Source organism: Euprymna scolopes, chromosome 2 (genome assembly GCF_053919585.1).
Source record: "Euprymna scolopes isolate OS-2025 chromosome 2, ASM5391958v1, whole genome shotgun sequence".
In the NCBI taxonomy this organism is placed as follows: domain Eukaryota; kingdom Metazoa; phylum Mollusca; class Cephalopoda; order Sepiida; family Sepiolidae; genus Euprymna; species Euprymna scolopes.
This window is the reverse complement of record NC_136483.1, coordinates 20,771,878-20,791,635: the sequence shown is the minus strand read 5'-3', so window position 1 is coordinate 20,791,635 and position 19,758 is coordinate 20,771,878. Positions and strand designations below refer to the sequence as shown.

The window sequence follows — 19,758 nt, the reverse complement described above, 5'->3', positions numbered from 1 at the left end:
GGTCCGTTTTTTGTCGCCTGGTAAAGTGCCAAGGGAACTCATTTTTTTTTTTCTTTTTACAAAGGAGTCACCACTTATCAAGACCCTGAGGCTACTCAAGGATAAGTGCTAATGAGTGTCCGCGTACGGTAGTCAGTGGGACACTATCGTAGAAATCATTAGTAGTGAAAATTTGGTAAATTGGATTACTTAAGGGGCCGATGGACGCCTCAATGAGCCGTCGGCTCATCAAGAACTTGTTTACTTGAGGACGACCATAGTCAGCTGGAAAGCAGGGAAAACGGAAGAGAGTGCCACAGACGTGCAGTTCTAAGAAAGAAACTTTGTTCATGGGATCCATGTTTAGGTTTAGGCACAGATAATATTTATTTTTACCCAGAGTGCCCATTTGTGGGGAGCTGAATTTTCGTCGGATAGAAAGCCAATCTTCAGTTCAACCATTGCCATCGTGGTGAGTGCCTATTTAGTTGTTATTATTTAAATAACGCACAAGTCGAAATAAACTTCTGTCCTGATCAAGAGCAAATACTACACATTGATCCCAGTATGAACCCTCAAGTGTCTATTTACTTGTCTCCCCACAAGGGAAAGTTTAAGACAATGTCAGGTTTTTATGTGCCCCCCCCACCCCTCAAGGGGTAAGGAATGTAGAACAGATATTTCACTTTGATTACATCTTGAAGGGCGGAGTTAAGTAAATATGGGCACGCCTTCTGAACAAAAGTCACTTGAATAAAGGTGTTTCAAAGGATTGTGTTTGTTTCCTTTGTGTAGGTTTGGCCATTCTGATTGGACAGATTTATACAAAATCAAACATTTACAAATGAAAATAAAAGCAGAGAAAAAGAAATCAAGAAAAGAAAAAAAGAAAAAAAAAAGCAGTAGAGCGTTACTGGTGTATTTTTTAAAATTTTCTCTAAAATATCTCTTTCTCTTTTTTATTTTATTTATTTATTTTTTGCTTTAGAAAAGAGAAAACAAAGAGAAAAAAAAAGGAGAAAGTCGTTTATTTAAGGCCTCTCCGCATTCGGACTGTAAACATTAACTGTAGTATGTTAAGTCGAAAACACCTGTTTTGTTTTGAATTAGCAAACAAAAAAGTATTCTTATAATTTCATTTATCTAGCTAGAAATTTGCCATATCTGTTATTTCTAAAATAAGTAATTTTATTTTTCAAATTCTTTTATCAGCTTTTCTTTGACATTTACAAAAACAAAATTAATATCGATTTGACCATTTTTGTTATTTATTTGATTGACAATCGTATTTTTATTTTATTCTTAACTTTCAAAAATCTATAACGAATGATTGTCAGCGTTTTTCGTTAAAAAATAAGAGACTTATCTTGAGTTTTTCTTCAATTCATCGTTTATTGAACAAAAAAAAAAAAAAACTTATTGTTAACAACGGAAATCATTTGTTTTTTTATATATTATCGATCATATCTGTTCAGACTGTTCCGTGACATTAAATCCAGATAGCCTTGAATGTTCGTACGAGCGCACTGAACATAATCTTATACACACACACACACACATTTTGAACAACATGGGTCAGACGGGCTACTATCACCAGGTGTCTATGGGTCGTTACCTGACCCCGAAACCGCCGAAATTATCAGAAGAAAAGAAATATGATTATCAAATCCGTTTGCTTCTGGCCGGTGATGCGGCTACGGGTAAGACGACGCTTGTTGACCAATACGTCAAAGATGAGAAGACAGTGCGCCGACTCGACAACAATTCGATAAAGAACCAAACAAAACGAAAAGTCTTGGAAAAGAACCAGAAGAAAATCTCCTTACAAATTGTCGATACGGCAGGTGAGTTATTCTTAGCAATTTTTTTTTTTTCCGTTTTTAAAAACTTATATTTCTTAGCTTGTTTGTTTATCTGTCTGTTCCACCTTTTCTCAGAAACTATTGGATTGAGTTGACAGAAACTTTCGAACTAAATATTATAGCATCCATTCGATGTAACCTATTAGGGATTAATAGTTATTAGTCACCACATTTACTCTAAAAATTTGCCATAAAGTATTTATTGTAAATCAACGGGCTATAACTTTTGCCCGCTGTTAACGGGCGAGAATATCTAGGCGTATATATTTTGTTTCGGATTTTTTTTTTAGATGAGGATTGATAATTTGGATTGTTTAGATAATTAAAACTACTGTTTTGGTTGTAGTCATAAATAATGACTAATTTTTTTCTCTCGGAGAAATGTCCCTGTTAGTTGATTTGGTTACACACTAATCAATCAGCTTCTAGGGCACAATTTATTTCATCAGTCCCAACTTCATCCCCTTCGGGAATCTCGGTCGATCACCAGAGAGTGATTCCTGAAAGCAACGAGAAAAAACATTAGCTTTGTTTTTCTATTTTCCCTATCCACTGGACGCCAAATAAAGGTTAAAAAAAAAAAAAAAAAAAAAAGATTTTCGGACAACGCTCTGAATAAATTCAGCTCATTTTATTCAGGTAATGTAAGATAAAGGCTCTTTCAGTCTTGACAAACTATAAATACTCACCGTATGGCCCCTAGGGGTGCCTGTGTGTAAAATTTTTGCGGTAAAGGGTGCACACTTTCCAACTACACCTCTCTTGAGTTGACATTGTTAAATACCAGAGGTAAGTGGAGTGTGTGTGTGTGCGTGTATATATATATATATATATATATATATATATATATATATATATATATATATATATATATACATATATAAGCGAGATAAGGCACTGATAGAATTCAGATAAAAAATCCTGATAGATATTACTTGAAGTAATACTTACAAGGAGATTCTAGCCAAAAAGGAAAAGCTCAATATTTAAGAATAGAGCAATATATAAGTTTCGTGGTTAAATTTTAAATTCTGACAAAACAACATATAGAAACATATATTCGATTTAAGAATTTATTACTTGACAAAAGGAATATATAGAAGGGGTTATTTTAATTTCCTTAATCCATGGATTTTCAAAAAAAACTATTTTCAATAATTGTGCTGAAAAGCAAAATAGCGTCCATTCGCAGCTGAATATTTTGCTAACTGCATTTCATTTCCTCTGATGATATGAGCCATTGTTGAAAATCCATGGATTAAGGAAATTAAAATAACCCCTTCTATATATTCCTTTTGTCAAGCAATAAATTCTTAAATCGAATATATGTTTCTATATGTTGTTTTTTCAGAATTTAAAATTTAACCACGAAACTTATATATATATATATATATATATATATATATATATGATTACTTCATTTAATCACATAATATACGGAGATATAATTTTATGCGTAAATTTTTTCACCATTTACTTGAACAGTGCTCAAGACATAGATACAGCTAGGCATAAGCCTGACGAATTTTCACGAGAATATTCTGTGTAGCTTAATTGTCATATATATTTTCATAACTTACAACTGATATATATATATATATATTGTTCAGGATGACTGGAAAAAAATGCCAAGATAAGCAGAGAGCACATACAGCACTTAAAATTACCAAATGCATGAGCATCTGGGGGAAATAATATGCTGGGAATTTGGGACTTAATCGATTAATTGATATTTTCAGAATGGTTTTAAAAAATATACAGTAAGAGCTACAGGCGAAGTGATGGTGGCTAAGTGGTTCACGACACGGACTAACAACCTGGATGTGCCAGGTTCGAATCGAGCACGTTCCACAGAAACACTTTCATCACGCCCACACTTGACCTTGCGTTTGACTTTTTGACAAATGAGCTAAACAAATACAAGCGAGGCGACCTTCATGCTGAAATTTCATGTTTTAAAATAAATAAAATTGCGTCAAGTAGATTAGCGGATTAAGCTAATCCTAATTAACCCCACTCTACTTCCTCTCTCTGTCCTCTCTCTGTTGTATATAGCGTGAAACCAATGGTTCAGAATTGTTGAGATGAGGATTAATAATTTGTATCATTTGAACTACTGTTCTCATTTTTTCTGTTTTCTTTTCTTTTTTTTTTTTAACCTATATTCACCCGAAACAAAGCAAATTGCTACTGAGGCATAATGAGCTACAGTGTATTAGGGGACCATATCTACAGGGACATTCTAAATAGGAAGTTGAGCAACAAGATGTCTGTTCACATTACACTTAAATTTTTACATGTCACTACAGTCGTGGAAGCATGAGAAAAGGAGGGAATTCCAAAGACTAGCAATTCGAGGGAAGAAACTTTTAGAGTTGATGAGTATATTTGCTGATGATACAACACTCTATAACATGCACCAGGGAAGACCGGATGTACACAAATCCAAGACAATAGCAGAATCGTTAGAAAATTACCTCCAGACCATAGTGGAAAGGGGCCGTAAATGGAAGGTAACATTTAATGCTAATAAGACTAAGCTGCTCTCCTTTAACAATTACAAGAAGTCACTCCAACCACCGATATCCATGACAAATAATACTCTACCTGAGAATTCTTCTTCAAACTCCTTGGCTTAACATTCACAGGAAATATGAACAGGAACAAATACATTGAGTAAATTGCAAAGGCTGCTGCAAAGAAGGTAAGTTCTCACTATTGTGTTACAAGGGGCGTGCAATAAGTAATGCCCCTGACCCATTTACAGTTGTCTGATCTAGCTGAAATTTTGTATGTGCAATGATTTATATCTCTACAGGTTATGTGGCAAATTACAGCTTTGAACTAATTGTGGTTTCTGTTGTACAGGTGTTTGAACTGAGTCAGGTGTGAAATGGAGCCTGTTGAATGTCGAGCAGTGATCCGGTGTTTGTATTTGAAAGGAAACACATCACAGGAGACTTTTGATGAAATGAAAGAAACTTATGGTGATAATGCCCCATCATATGACCTTGTAAAACGCTGGCATCATGAATTCAAACATGGCCGGAAGTCTGTGGAAACAGCTCCCAGACCTGGTCACCCCCCCTCCTTCTGCCATTGATGAGGCATCTGTCTGTCAAGTTGAGGCTGCCATTTTGGAAGATCGGCGCATTACTATTCGCCAAGTAGCCCAAGATGTCAAGATTAGTACAGGGTCTGTGGAAACTATCATTCATGACCATTTTCATATGCATAAGGTGTCTGCCAGATGGATTCCCAGGTTGCTCACACCATTCCAGAAGCGAGAACGCGTCGAGTGCTCAAGGATGAATTTGGAGATGTGTCAAGAAGATGAGTCAAAGTTTTTCAAAAGGCTGATTACATAGGATGAAATCTGGGTCCATCACTATGAGCCAAAAACCAAAGCCCAGTCAATGCAGTGGAAGCACTTGGACTCACCACTTCCAAAGAAGGCAAGGGTGCAGCCCTCCGCTGGCAAGGTCATGCTCACAGTCTTCTGGGACCAGGACGGAGTAGTGATGACAGATTTCCTGGCAAAGGGTACCACAATTACAGGAGCCTATTATGCTTCACTTTTGAGGAAATTAAGGGAAGCTATCAAAATCAAGAGGCAGGCAAGATCAGCAAAGGTACCCTCCTCCTGCAGGACAACGCTCCAGTCCACAACTCGCATGTCGCCGGATCAGAAGCACAGGCGTATGGTTATGAAATCCTGCCCCATCCTCCCTACTCTCCTTACCTTGCACCCTCTGACTTTCATCTCTTCCCAGCCATGAAGTTATTTTTTGAAAGGAAAGCGTTTGCCAGATGATGCAGCCTTGATTTCTGAAGTCACGTCGTGGTTGGAGGACCAACCTGGGGTGTTCTACGAACTGGTCTCCAAATCTACATCAAACGATGGGAGAAATGCATAACCCTGGGTGGTTCCTATGTAGAGAAAGACTAATAACTGTGCCAAGTTTTGTTGCTCTACTGCTATGGGAAGTGGGTCAGGGGCATTACTTATTGCACGCCCCTCGCAGAAGCTTACTTACACCTGAGCCTGAGAGTATCATGTACCCCTACAACGTCACCATTTCTTCATGCATGGATTATTGTTGCCACATCTGGGATGGTGCATCTGCCACTAGTCTCACCCTCTTGAATAGCGTTAAATAAAAAGAGTTTTCAATCTAATATATTCCACTTTGTCAACTAAACTCAATCCCTGTCCCTTCAACGCAATGTTGCATCTCTTTTTGCCTGTTTTAATGGAATGTGCTCTGGAGAACATGTTGCACGTGTGCCCCCTGAACGTACATATTCTCAACAAACCTGCTTAGCAACAAAATCACACCTCTTCATTATTGAGGTCCCTAAATGCCAGAAAGCTTTCTGCTCTAATAGTTTTTTTCCCCTCAAACACTCTAGTTCAGAATTATCTTCCTGCTACCTGCTTCCTTGGCTGTACTGATATGCAGAAGTTTAAATGTAATGTAAACCAACATCTTGTTAATCTTTCCTAGGCATGGTCCTAAATAGTAGCCCCTTTATGTCCAAGTGGCGATATGCTTTGTTTGGGGTGAACGTGAGTAAAAAAGGAAAAAAGAATCCCTAAAGTAAACGTGTGAGGTTTTCTTGTTTAGCAGGTTAGTTGGGCGTATTTACGTTGGGGGTAATGGGAGCACAAGTGCTACAAATTCATCAGTACACATTATATTAAAATACTTATAAAAAAAAAATAGTGATTTCTCACAGCATTTTGGTCGACATAATCTCTGACCTTCTTCAGGTTCTTCTTGTTGAACAAAGAGATTTTTATGTTGAACTTGGGAATCTATACAGAATTTCGATCTGAACTCTTTATTTAATTCACAGAATAGTTTGTTATCGTTCAGTCAAATAGGACTGGATAGAAGTATTAAGTAATTGTAAAAGAGAAATAGTGACAGCTAAGAGAGAATATACTGAAACCACCAAAAAACGCATCGAAGCACAAAAATTAGGAACCTGTGAGTTTTGGAAAATCTACAACAGTGTAGTAAATAATGGACAATCAACAATTCCCCCAGTATCAAACAATCATGAGGTTGTTTGCATGGCAACTGAGAAAGCTAACATGCTTGCAAGTTGGTTTACCTCAAACTCCACATTGGACCAAGCAAACCACTCTCTCCTTGACTTTTCTTTGCAGAGAGACGCCACACTAGATGATCTGAAAATCACCCCTTCTCAGGTGCATGGTATCATAAAAAAACTAGACATCTCATCCCGGCTGTGCGATTAAAAAAATGCTCCATTGAGGTTGCTCAAATTCTCTTCAAACTTTTCAACAAATGCCTTAATGAATCTTGCTTTCCTAACTGCTGGAAAACTGCTTTTGTATTACCAGTTTTCAAGAATTCTGGCGAAAGAACTAACCCATTATATCATTGCCCATTAGCCCCTCACGCTTTTTGCCAAAATATTTGAGTCCATAATTAACCAAGCTCTAGTCCATCATCTTACAGCTGCTAAACTTCTGACCAACCAACAATATGGATTTAGGCAAGCTCGTTCCATAGCATATATCCTAACTGTAATCTCTGAATGTATATACCATTCACTGGACAAAGCAGTGGAGGGTAGAGCAGTAGCCCTAGATATATCTAAGGCTTTTAACAAGGCACAATGGTCTTTTCAGGAAAATCAAATCATATGGTATCACTGGAGGAATACATAATGTAATTAAATCCTTCTTAAGTAAAAGAAAATTCCAGGTTGTTCTTGACGGTCGTATATCTAAACAATATTATATAAATGCTGGAGTACCTCAGGGGTCTATCCTTCGACCTTTATTATTCCTCATATTCATGAATGACCTCCCTAATAAAATTGTCTCTGAGATGGGTAAATATGCTGATGACACCACGCTCTATAACAGACACGAGAGGAAAACAAATGAACACATATCTAAAGAAATGGCAGAAACACTAGAGGACGACCTCCAATCTGTAGTGGAATAGGGACAAAAATGGATGTTCACATTCAATGCTGCCAAGACAAAACTTGTTTCCTTCAATAATTACAAGAAACCTTCTCTACCACCAATAGCAATGGCCAAAGACACATTACCTGAAATTACTTCTTTTAAACTCCTCAGCCTTACGTTCACAAGGAACATGAGTTGGAACAGATACATCGAGAGCATTGCCAAGGCTGCTGCGAAGAAGGTAGTCTCTCTCTACCATGCTAGAAAGCTATTTACACCTGAAAGTATTCTGTACTTCTATAAGACAACCATTCGCCCATGTATGGAGTATTGTTGTCACATTTGGGCTGATGCATTTGCTACTAGTCTCTCACTCAGGGTTCAAATGAGAGTCACCAATCTGATAGGTCTTGAACTGTCATCTAAGCTTCAACTTCTGTCCCATCGACAGAATGTTGCATTCCAAGTACTTTAATGGTAGATGCTCTGACAAACTACAAGTACGTACCCCCTCGAGGTAAATACCCCCAACAAGCCCCAGAAGCAACTAAGTCACACCTTTACACTGCAGAGATCCCTAGATGTAAGAAAGTCTTCTACTCCAAGAGTTTCTTGCCCAGAACTGCTAGATTTTGGAACTGTCTTCCAGGATTCTATTTTCCCAACTGTACTGACATGCAGAAGTTCAAGTGTAATGTGAACAGACATCTTGCTGCTCAACTCCCTTCATAATGCTCCTACAACTTATGTCCCTGATAATAGCCCCCTACTTCAAAGTGGCACTATGCCTTATTTGAGGTGAAAATTGAATTAAAAAAATAAAAAAATATTTCTTAATTATATTCTTTGTGCAGCAGACATTTTTAGTATTAAATTAATTCTGAAACTATTTTCATATTATATATATATATATATATATATATATATATATAATGTCAAGTTCATTTGTTTACGATTCAAAATGAGGTTGATAATAAGAATGCAGTAACGTTTTACTAAAAATTCAAGTAATCCATTGAAACAAACTCGGTTGGATATTTTGGGGGTGACAAATCTATGACGTGGTGCCAAGAATCATACAGACATTTGGTATGGATTGGAATATAAAAGTTATGTTTTATCATAGGAAGAAACTGAGGAGGATATTTATAAGGAACCTGCATGCATAATAAAATAAAATATTAACAGAAGGATCACCTGATAGCATCGTCTACCTAAAACATAAGCAGAGTTTTATAAATGAAAAATGGAGAAATAAGAAATTTTATAAGAAATATATATATCTATAAAAGTGAGAATATGTGTGAGGGCACTTCTCAACCTATATGTTCCACAAATGTTTGATGTACATACTTGCAATTTGGTATGTAGAGTATTCAGACCTGTGGAAAGCTTTTTAATCGGTTTTATCTGGAAAAAAAAGGCTGCTTAGCGGTCAACGTTGAAAATTTGCTACTTCACTGTCATTGGATTTTTATCGGTTTGTCAACTGTTTCACGAATGCGCATGTGCGAATCGTTCACATTATGTTAAGAATAAGTAAGTTTGAAAACACTTTTTAAAGAATGTGTACAGCTGGCCCAATGGTTATCGTACTTGAGGTTTTGGTTTCGATCCCAACTCTTTTTTTTTTTTTTTTTTTTTTTTACTTACAAGAGGTTAACTGTTTAGAAAAAAACATACTCGTATGCACATGTCTTTTCGTTTTTTTTTACTCCATTTTTTAAGGAATTTAACGTTACATTTAATACCGGGCAATGCCGGGTACATCTTCTAAAGAATATAAAATTTACTTTCATGTCAGTAAATGTTCATAGAGTAATATGTGTGAAAATATGTATTTGAGTCTTTTGGCAGTGTAGCATTGTATATGTGCGTTTGTTTATCTTGTTAGTGCGTGTATAGATGTGCATGAGTTGAATCTGATATGTGAGCCACTGCGTCGTTTTGCCTTGCCGCTCCGGGGGAGGGGAACCCAAGGGTTATGTGTTCCTTTTGTTCTGACGGCCAGCCATGAAGTCTATCTAAAACTGATTTTCTTGACCAGGTCTTATAGTAATTTTTACATTCTTACTGGCTTACTACATTCACGTATAAGTGTTACTTTTTGATGTTTGGAAATATTTCTGTTGATTGAAAAATTTTTGATTTTAATACTTTCATGTTAAAAGTTGTTAGCTTTAAGTAGTGACAAAGAGAGCATATCGAAACAAACCGTTTGTAGAGAATACCTTGCGGGTTCCCGTGGAGATGTAGCTGATAAAGTCTCTTTCTCGTTTTGACTGTTTGTCTCTTCGCTTTATAGGAATTTCCAACTTCACACTGACTTACAACATTCACGTATAGGTGCTACTTTGGGGGAATTGGAAAGATTTCCATTGGTTGAAAATTATTTGAGTTAACATCTTCATATCTTGCTAGCTTTAGGAAGTGACGAAGAGAACATATCGAAAGGAAACGAGAAATAAAGAGTATAAGCAATTAGAACCATTTGATTTTTAGCATTCGTTTGCATCGTATCCCAATATCTTATCTACAACAAACCTTTGAGTGATTCTGTGGGCACGTGGCTCACTTTGAGTTCGCATGACTTGCTTATCAAATAATTGTTCAGAGAACTGATTTTTAATCTTTTTTTTTTTCATTTCTATCCCCCTATAATCTCACCTGGAATTCTTTTCGCCTTGGCTTTGCGCATCGTTTTACAAAATGCATAAAATCTTTGTGCAAAACAGCTTGCCAGGCTCAACACTTTACATAAGTTTATACTCAATAAGAACATCCTTTGATCATGAATAGCTGACAATGAAAAAGCGACAGGTGTGTGTCGGTGAAGACAAAAAAAAAAACTTTGTGTGGTTTTATTTAGTAGGAAAGCAGCCAAGGCCTCAGGCTACGTAATAAGACAAGACACCAGCTGGTATTTCTCCATCATTTAACGACACTATTATGCTTTCTTTGAATTTATAAATAGGTTTTGTCACTGTTAATTTTGGATTCACCCCCACAGTTACCCATCCTGCATAATTATTCACAATATACATTTTTTAGTAATCACGCGTTCTTATCCTATGTTATTGTCAACAAAGGGTGGAACGATAAAATTGTCGTCATAGATTCCATTTCCATTTGATTGAAAACTGGTTTTCTTTTTGTTGTTGCAAATCATCTACTAGTTGGCCAGTTGTGTACAATTCTCAAGAGTGATAGAAGCCTTCTATCATGTCTGAAAGTGACACAATGTTCAATGAGCGAGATCAGAGATACACCGCTTTACAACTTATGCTCTCTACCAATCCAAGTTATGACAACAGGGCCATTGCCAGCACACTCAAAATGCATCGCTGGATTGCCACGAATAACAGTGATGTGCCCAGGATGATGAAAACAAAGTTTCTGGCCACGGTTATGATCTTTGATGTATTTTCAAGTGAGGGCCACATCATGCCACCTCACATCTTCAAAGTCAGCTTAAAAGTCAACACCAAAGTGTATTTGGATGTGCTGAAGAGTATGGTGATTCCCTGGTGCAATCAGAACTGTAAGAAAACAAACTTTTTGTGAACAAAATAATAACACTCCTTGGAAAACCAGTTGTGTATCGACAGTTTTAAGGGGTGTGAAAAATCCGACTCATTTAGTTGGGAGAATAATTACATAATCATCCTCAGTGAGCAAACTAATGGCAAAGTATGGGAATATTACAAATGTTTCTCATTAACCAATGAGAATGTACTTAGGGTTGGCAATGGGAATGGGTGATATTGAGGGTGGTTGTGTATAAAAACTAGTTATAAAGCACGAAGGCAAGAATAAAGATTAAAATAAGAAAATTATGCATGAGAAATTTATTAATCATAACAGTTACGATTGGACTAAAAGTAAAGTTAAAGATTAATTAAAAATATAAACGTTATTTTCACGTTTCGGTTGCTGTAACCTACAACAGTCTTCAGGAGTGTAGCTTGCTAAACTTGGGAATCTTTTTGTTAAATTCTGAAATTTGTACGGAATTTTGAACGCAACCTTTTATTTAATCCACAAGAGTAACATGCTCTCATTTCATCAGCCATGACTGGATAGAAGTTCTTAGTAATTGTTTTGTTTTTTTTTTTTGTTTTCTTTTTTCTTTTTTTTTTTTTTTAAGGGATTGCTATATATGAAGGCCCGGAGGCCAGTCGAGGATAAGTGTTATTGTAGTCATTGGGACAATGTGGTGGAAATTTCGTATAATTAAATTATTTACGAGGCCAGTTCAATAAGAACTTGCTTATGTTGGACTTGGAGCAGGCAGTTCTACGAAAGGTTTAGGTACCGATAGACTGGGTGAATTTATTGATAGTGATTTTGGCTAGATGAATGTTCTTTGTGAAAGATTGGCGAGGGGGTGGCCATAGATTGGAGTATTTCAGTGTCGCCTGCACTAAGGATTGAACTTTCAGACACCAGGAGAGTGTAAGATACAACTGAATTTTACCAAGCATTTTATTCATTATGCCATGGGTCCTTGAAGACTCTTGAAGGATACAAGATAAAACCTGAAGAAGGTCGAAGCTTACATCGAGTGAAAGATTGTGAAAATAACAGTAATATGATTTATCAATTTTCATCTAAAAAATTCAGAAACAACAAAAAATGAAAATTAAAGAAAATAAAAACGTTCACATGTAAGTAAAATATGGAAAATAAACTTAATTAAATGTTATGTTTGTTGTAAAAATCAAGGAATAAAGCCAAGAATTGGATCCTTATCATATCGTATGAATCTGAAGATTTTATTGTTAGCATTGGTTTCCCCGATATTTTTCTAGTCAGAATTCTTTCTAGAAAGATATCAAGTATTTACAGGAGGGACCATGTGAAGGTTGCCAACATCCTAAGTGAAAGTGATTAAGTAAGCAACTCGGAAGATTGTTAAGTAGTGGATGGCAAATTCTCACGCGAAAAACGTGAGCATAAGATCAGTTTAGATATTACGGTTTCTGTATAAAAATGACTCCACGACCAAACGGTCGTGGAGTCGTTTTTATATGCCGTAAAAATCCCAAACCAAACAACATGCCGGAAAAAAGTCCCTAATGTCGAAACTGATCTCAATCTTGTGAAATGATCATGAAAGTGGACAGGACACGCAACCGACTTTTACCTGTCAGACAAGTTGTTGCTAACTTGAATACCAAACGGGTTCACTGATGCGTATGAAAGAAAAAAACTTGGGGACAACAAAGAAAGAGTCGCTAGACATGTGACCGAGTGGCACGTGTTAAAAACTGAATCATTTATGAGTACAAGTCATACGAACTTATGGATTAATTTCTAGACAAGAATGCAAGAATGGAAGAAGAAATGGACTCCTGAATATCTTGGGTGGGTCGTTTGTTTGAGATCATATCAAACTGTTTAAAAAAATGCGTATATATAATATCACATACATTTAGTACTTGGTATTGTTTGGCTAATGTTTTATTTATGTCGACATTTTCTTAATTCATTTCGAGATTAGTGGCGCCTCATAATATTAGTTGTCATTTTGTTCAATAACACAAATGAACTATAATACTAAACTTTGGCTTTGGAACTTTAATTACAAGCATAAATTAGTTTCTAATTGATATGTTAAAGACTTTAAAATCACATTCAAATGTTCCCTGGGTATGCTTTACATTATTATATATATATATATATATATATATATATATATATATATATATATATATAAACAAACAAACAAAAAAAAACTACAAAAATAAAAAACGTAGGATAGTTTGAAGGCTTTTAAAATGGTGGCTAAAAAGTAATTTCTGGTTGGAAGTTTATGATTAGAAGTCAAGTATTATGGGTCCTTTGTGCCCATGCACAACAGATAAACAGTATTTCTTGGAATAACCATGATTCTAAAAAAGGACATGAGTTTTTCTGTATCTAGACATTCAATTTATTCTTTCTGAGTATATATTTTATTTATCTTCAAAGATATATATATATATATATATATATATATATATATATATATATATATATATATGTGTGCTTTCGTGGAAAAATAATTAATAAAAAGGGGAGGGCGTAAAATAACAAGAAATATGATTTCGTAGAGTCATGCAAATATAAGACAAAGGATATAATCCTCTATCTTTAAGCGCCCAGTAGAAATGCTTAAGATATTATGAAACACACACACACACACACACACACACACACACACATGTAATAGTGATGGGACGATTCCAATATTTTTCCCGATTCCCATACAATTACTGATCCTGTTCTAAATTTCAGATTCTGATTCTTTTTTTAAAACCTCTAAATATTAACTCATAGCATGTGCACATATTTTTTGCAAACATAAGAAATACATTTGTTTGAATGTGATCTATAGATTTTAGTTTTACTTGAACTTCAAAATCAATAACAAAAATTGATCATTAATACCAGTAATTGAAGATTAAGTTAAAAAAAGAATCGTGTTTTGGCAATGGAAAATAGGCTCAAATTTTTCCGATATTGATATCAATTCCGATACCCCCAAAAGTTCTGACTTTTTCGATTTCCTATTCCAATTTTGATTAATCGTACCAACACTAACTAATATATATATATATATATATATATATATATATATATATATATATGTATATTCTTACATCTGATTTATAAAATAATCAGGTTTTTCCCCTTGCCATTAGTTTCAATAAGAACTCAACCAAACATTTTCAAAACAAACTTTTCACTCTCAACATTTACAGCATTTCCTAAGCGTACTTTGCACATTGTTCAAACTCCTCGCTTAACATTTACAGTAAACATAGATTGGAACAAATACATTAACGACATTGCCAAGGCTGCTGCAAAGAAGGTGGGCTCTCTCTAGTATGCTAGAAAATTACTCATATCAGATAGTATATCTTTACATTTGCCCATGTATGGAATATTGTTGCCACATCTAAGAGGTGCATCCACTACTAATCTCTCACTCTTAGATAGTCCAAAAAAGTCCAATCTTACAGGTGCACACTATCATCTAAGCTTCAACCTCTGTCCCATCGCCACAATGTTTCATCCTTGTACCTGTTTTTATCAGTACTTTAATGGAATATGCCCTGATAAACTCCTAGCACTTCCACCCCCTTGACGTACATAACCCTACCCCAAGCTGCAAAATCCCACTTCTTTACTGGAGCAGTTTAAATGTAATGTGAACAGATATTTTGCTGCCCACTTTCTCACAATCTCCTGTTAGATATGTTTCCAAATAGCTCATTACTTCTAAATAGTAATACGCCTTGTTTGGGGTGAAAAAGGATTTTTTAAAACATGTTTATATTTCATATCCACTTAAAATTATTACATTCATTCCAAATAAAATGCCTGTCTCAAATATGTATTTCCATAAAGATGGTAGCAAACATTTTCACCCTCTATCTAGTAAGTCTTCCTACTCACACTATGTTACCGCCAGAAAATTCATAACAGGTATAATTATTTCTACTGCACCGTTTTTTTATATACATATGAAGGTTTATATTTGCTAAAAGCGTCGATACCAACATTTTTAGATTTCATAAAATATTCACAACTGCCTTAGTATATATATATATATATATATATATATATATATATGTTTCGTGGTTAAATTTTAAATTCTGAAAAAACAACATATGTAGACATATATTCGATTTTAAGAATTTATTGTTTGACAAAAGCTGAACATTTTGCTAACCGCATTTCATTTCCTCTGGTGATATGAGCCATTGCTGAAAATCCATGGATTAAGGAAATTTAAAATAACCCCTTCTATATATTCATAGAAGGGGTTATTTTAAATTTCCTTAATCCATGGATTTTCAACAATGGCTCAGAGGAAATGAAATGCGGTTAGCAAAATGTTCAGCTGGGAATGGACGCTAATTTTGCTTTTCAGCACAATTATTGAAAATAGTTTTTTGAGTGGTTGTGGATAATTATATGGAAAAAATTATACGAAAAGAGAAGTTGATGCAACCCGGATAATCCATTATCGGAAGGAGTCCAATGTCGTTCGGGGTTATAAATCCAGGTGGGCAGAAAATAGGCCTAGGGAAGAAAGTGATATTCCCATATAGCGAAAGCGTACTGCTGCGTATTGATTTTTTGAAAAGTATACGGGGCAGAACGCTGCCCCGTATATTTTTCAAAAAATCAATAAGGAGGAAGTCTTAGAAAATATTGGAAGGTAATATTTTTATATAAGTCAATCCCAGCCAAATAAAATTGCTCAATATACTATATTCTATTACAGTTCTACATTACGTTTCAAACACTGAATTAGTAAAGACTTGAAGAATATTAATTTTACTCTCCTGACTCGACCATTTAAATATGTTACAGTAAATATTTTTTGATGTCTTTTGGTCTTACTGGATTCCAAATCATAATTCATCTAGTCTGCTGGAGTATCCACTTAGTGATGTTACTATAGGTAACATCATTTGAATAAGGTGCACTATTCCTTGTAAAAGCTAGTGTAGGGTTAGTAATACCGAGGGTATCTTATTTGGGATTCGAACATTATGTTATTTTGAATATTTAGTCAGGGTTTATTTGTAAACTCCTGTACAGAAAGACCATAGACACTCGAGGACAGTGTCTAATCGGCATTCAAGTTTTCTTACTACCCTCGAGTTCTTATAAGTCGATATATATGTAACAGTAATATATGTCAATGCCCAAAGGCGAGCATGTACACTCCCCTTGTGATCTATCACAGGCAGATTGTAAATTGGTCATGGAAGTGGACACATTTCACTTGCGTTACCGCTAAAAGTAAGATATGATACGAGTCTGTAGTAACTCCTGGTTCAATCATGCGTATGAAAATAAAAAAGATAAATAAAAAGACTTGTCACTTCACCCGTGATTGAGTGTCACGTGTCGCAATATAACAATATAGGTGAGATGATTGTGAGTGTAGATCATGCAAAGTTTATGGGTCAGTGTCAAGAGAAGAATGCAGCAGGCTTACACAAAGAAAAGATATTCATCGATTGATTAGTTGTTTTGTTTGACGACATATCAACCCATTTTTCCATTTTTTTGTACGCAATACTTTATTACATTATTTTCAATATTTACCTGATATAGTGTGTGTGTGTGTGTATATATATATATATATATATATATATATATATATTAAAACAGAATTTTTCTACATGAAAAGAGAAAACCATAACTAAAATTTTGTAAATATATATATATATATATATATATATATATATATATATATATATATATATATATATATATGCATCAACATACAGCACTGTTTTGGATCACAACTCATCAGTGTACCTAAACTAAACTAGCACTTTTCCCTAGCTGGGGATTGAACTTACAGCCATAGTTTTGATAGTCGGCACTTCTACCTATCTGCCCATGGGATCGGTGCTTGCAAATAACCTTAACAAATGTCCATTTAAATAAACAAACACTCATTCACTACTTTCACAGTGTTTGAGTTGCTTGCTTATTTACAAACTACCAAACAGCGAGCCTTGCCATATTTAATTTAAGAATAATAAATTGAAGAACTTAACTTTGTCGGTTTAATTAAAGATATCAGTTTGAGAATCGACCTCCATGGTGTCAGGTGTGTTATTTTAAAGGGGATATTTTTCTCTGATTATCATCTTAAAAGTGAATTTTTGGTGTTTTTGCTTTGTTGTTTTTTTCATCTTTCTTAAGCAAATTTCTGCTTTTTTTTTTTTTAAACTCTGTTTTTATTAATATTTGATTTTACTTGAAGAGCAGCAAAATAAACTATAGACAATATTTTTCATTATTGGTTGTGAAATGCAAAAAACACAGGAAAGGAAATGTAAGACATTCACCAAAAATAAACAAAATGATATTAATATGATTGGGGAATTATTCTTTCCTTTAGTCATTGGAGTGCAACACACTAGTATATATATGTCTATCTATCTATCTATCTATCTATCTATCTATCTATCTATAAAAGTGAAAGTATATGTGTGTGTGTGTGTTTATCTGTGTACATTTCTCTACACAATAACTCTGTCAATTTTCAGTCTACAGACTCAAAATTTGATATACAGGGTATGGAGACTTGGGAAAATCTTTGTAATCCGTTTTCGGCCAGAAATTCGGCGATTAAGGGGTTAAAGTTCAATGATTTGACCTTTGAGAACTCTACCAAACTCCTTTGCAAATTTTGGGTATAAACAATTGAAATTTTAGATATAGGTTCCTTGGACATGGATCCAACTTAATAACTTGATTTGAGCCCAAAACAGTAAATGTTAAGGGGTCATAATAGGGTTCAAAGTTTTAAAAAATTTTACCTCTGCGGTCTACCAAATTACTCAGACAATTTCTGGTCTAAACATTTGAAATTTTACATAAAGGGTATTCATAGATAGGACAAGCTTTTTAATTGGGTTGGGTCGAAAATTTGAGCTAACAATATATAAATGTATGTATGTATGTTTACATGTCTGTCTAAGACTTTCGACAGAGGCAACGGATTTTCACAAGATCAGTATCGTTTTGAAGCTCGACCCTTCAGACGACAAATACCGAAAAATTGGTTAAAAACATTAATTTCTTCACCCTCAACTGGGCACTTTTCTACAGGGAGGAGTCGCTTTTTTCGCTGATATTTTCGAAAGTCATCCCCTTTTTTCGATTGTTTAGCCTTAATTTAAACCTAACGGTGGTCGTAACAGCAAAGACGTCAGGGTTTTTTTCATGTTCTTTTCCTTCTTCATGGTACAGGTTCGAGCCTGCCTTCTTACTACCACATTTTTTTTTTTTTGCTCAACACACACCTCCAAACAACCGGGCAACGTGGGGAACCCATGCTAGTATATATATATATATATAATTATTTACTATAATAATTTAGTGTTTCATCCTTTCAGGAATCATCAATGCTAGGTGTCAGGATAAACATCTATCGACCGATTCGAACCCAGCAAAGAAGAAATTTCTGACTCTATTAGCAAGGAGCAAATACATTCGACCACTGTTAACGCTGAGAAATACTGTTGAAATTTAAACATTTATTTTTAAATGTTTTTTTAACGTCTGTCACAGTGATCTAATCATTATATGATGATCTGTGCATGCAAGCTAAATTGACCGACTTTATTTTAACTGAAAGTGCTCAAGGATAAGAGAGAAGTTTCTTAAAGGGGCTAACGTAATTATTTACGATAATAATTATTAAATACCTACCGACACTAGTATTTAATCCTTTCGAGAATCATCATGCGGGGTGTCACGATTAACACCTGTCGACTGGTATATATATATATATATATATATATATATATATATATATATATATTAGCGTATATGAATATGTATGTATGCATATATGTATGTATGTGTGTGTGTGTATATATATATATATATATATATACTTATGTCAGTATATATATACTTATGTCAGTATATATATATATATATACACTTATATCAGTATATATATATATACACTTATGTCAGTATATATATATATATATATATATACACTTATGTCAGTATATACATATATATATATATATATATACACTTATGTCAGTATATACATATATATATATATATATACACTTATGTCAGTATATATATATATACACTTATGTCAGTATATATATATATACACTTATGTCAGTATATATATATATACACTTATGTCAGTATATATATATATATACTTATGTCAGTATATATATATATGCACTTATGTCAGTATATATATATATATTTATGTCAGTATATATATATATATATATATATATATATACACTTATGTCAGTATATATATATACTTATGTTAGTGTATATATATATATATATACTTATGTCAGTATGTATATATATATATATATACTTATGTCAGTATGTATATATATATATATACTTATGTCAGTATATATATATATATATATATATATATATATA

General features: G+C 34.3%; 1 protein-coding gene across 1 annotated transcript in view; it reads left to right on the top strand.

Annotated features, from left to right (window-relative positions):
• The first annotated feature begins 978 nt into the window (after positions 1–978).
• The window catches only part of LOC145289592 (ras-related protein Rab-13-like), a 40,024-nt gene continuing 21,244 nt past the window's right edge, over positions 979–19,758 (top strand). Inside the window, exon 1 of the mRNA XM_080136423.1 lies at positions 979–1,823. Within this exon, the coding sequence (XP_079992549.1) occupies positions 1,550–1,823 (274 nt within the window). The 5' untranslated portion in view covers positions 979–1,549. The remainder of the gene's footprint in view (positions 1,824–19,758) is intronic.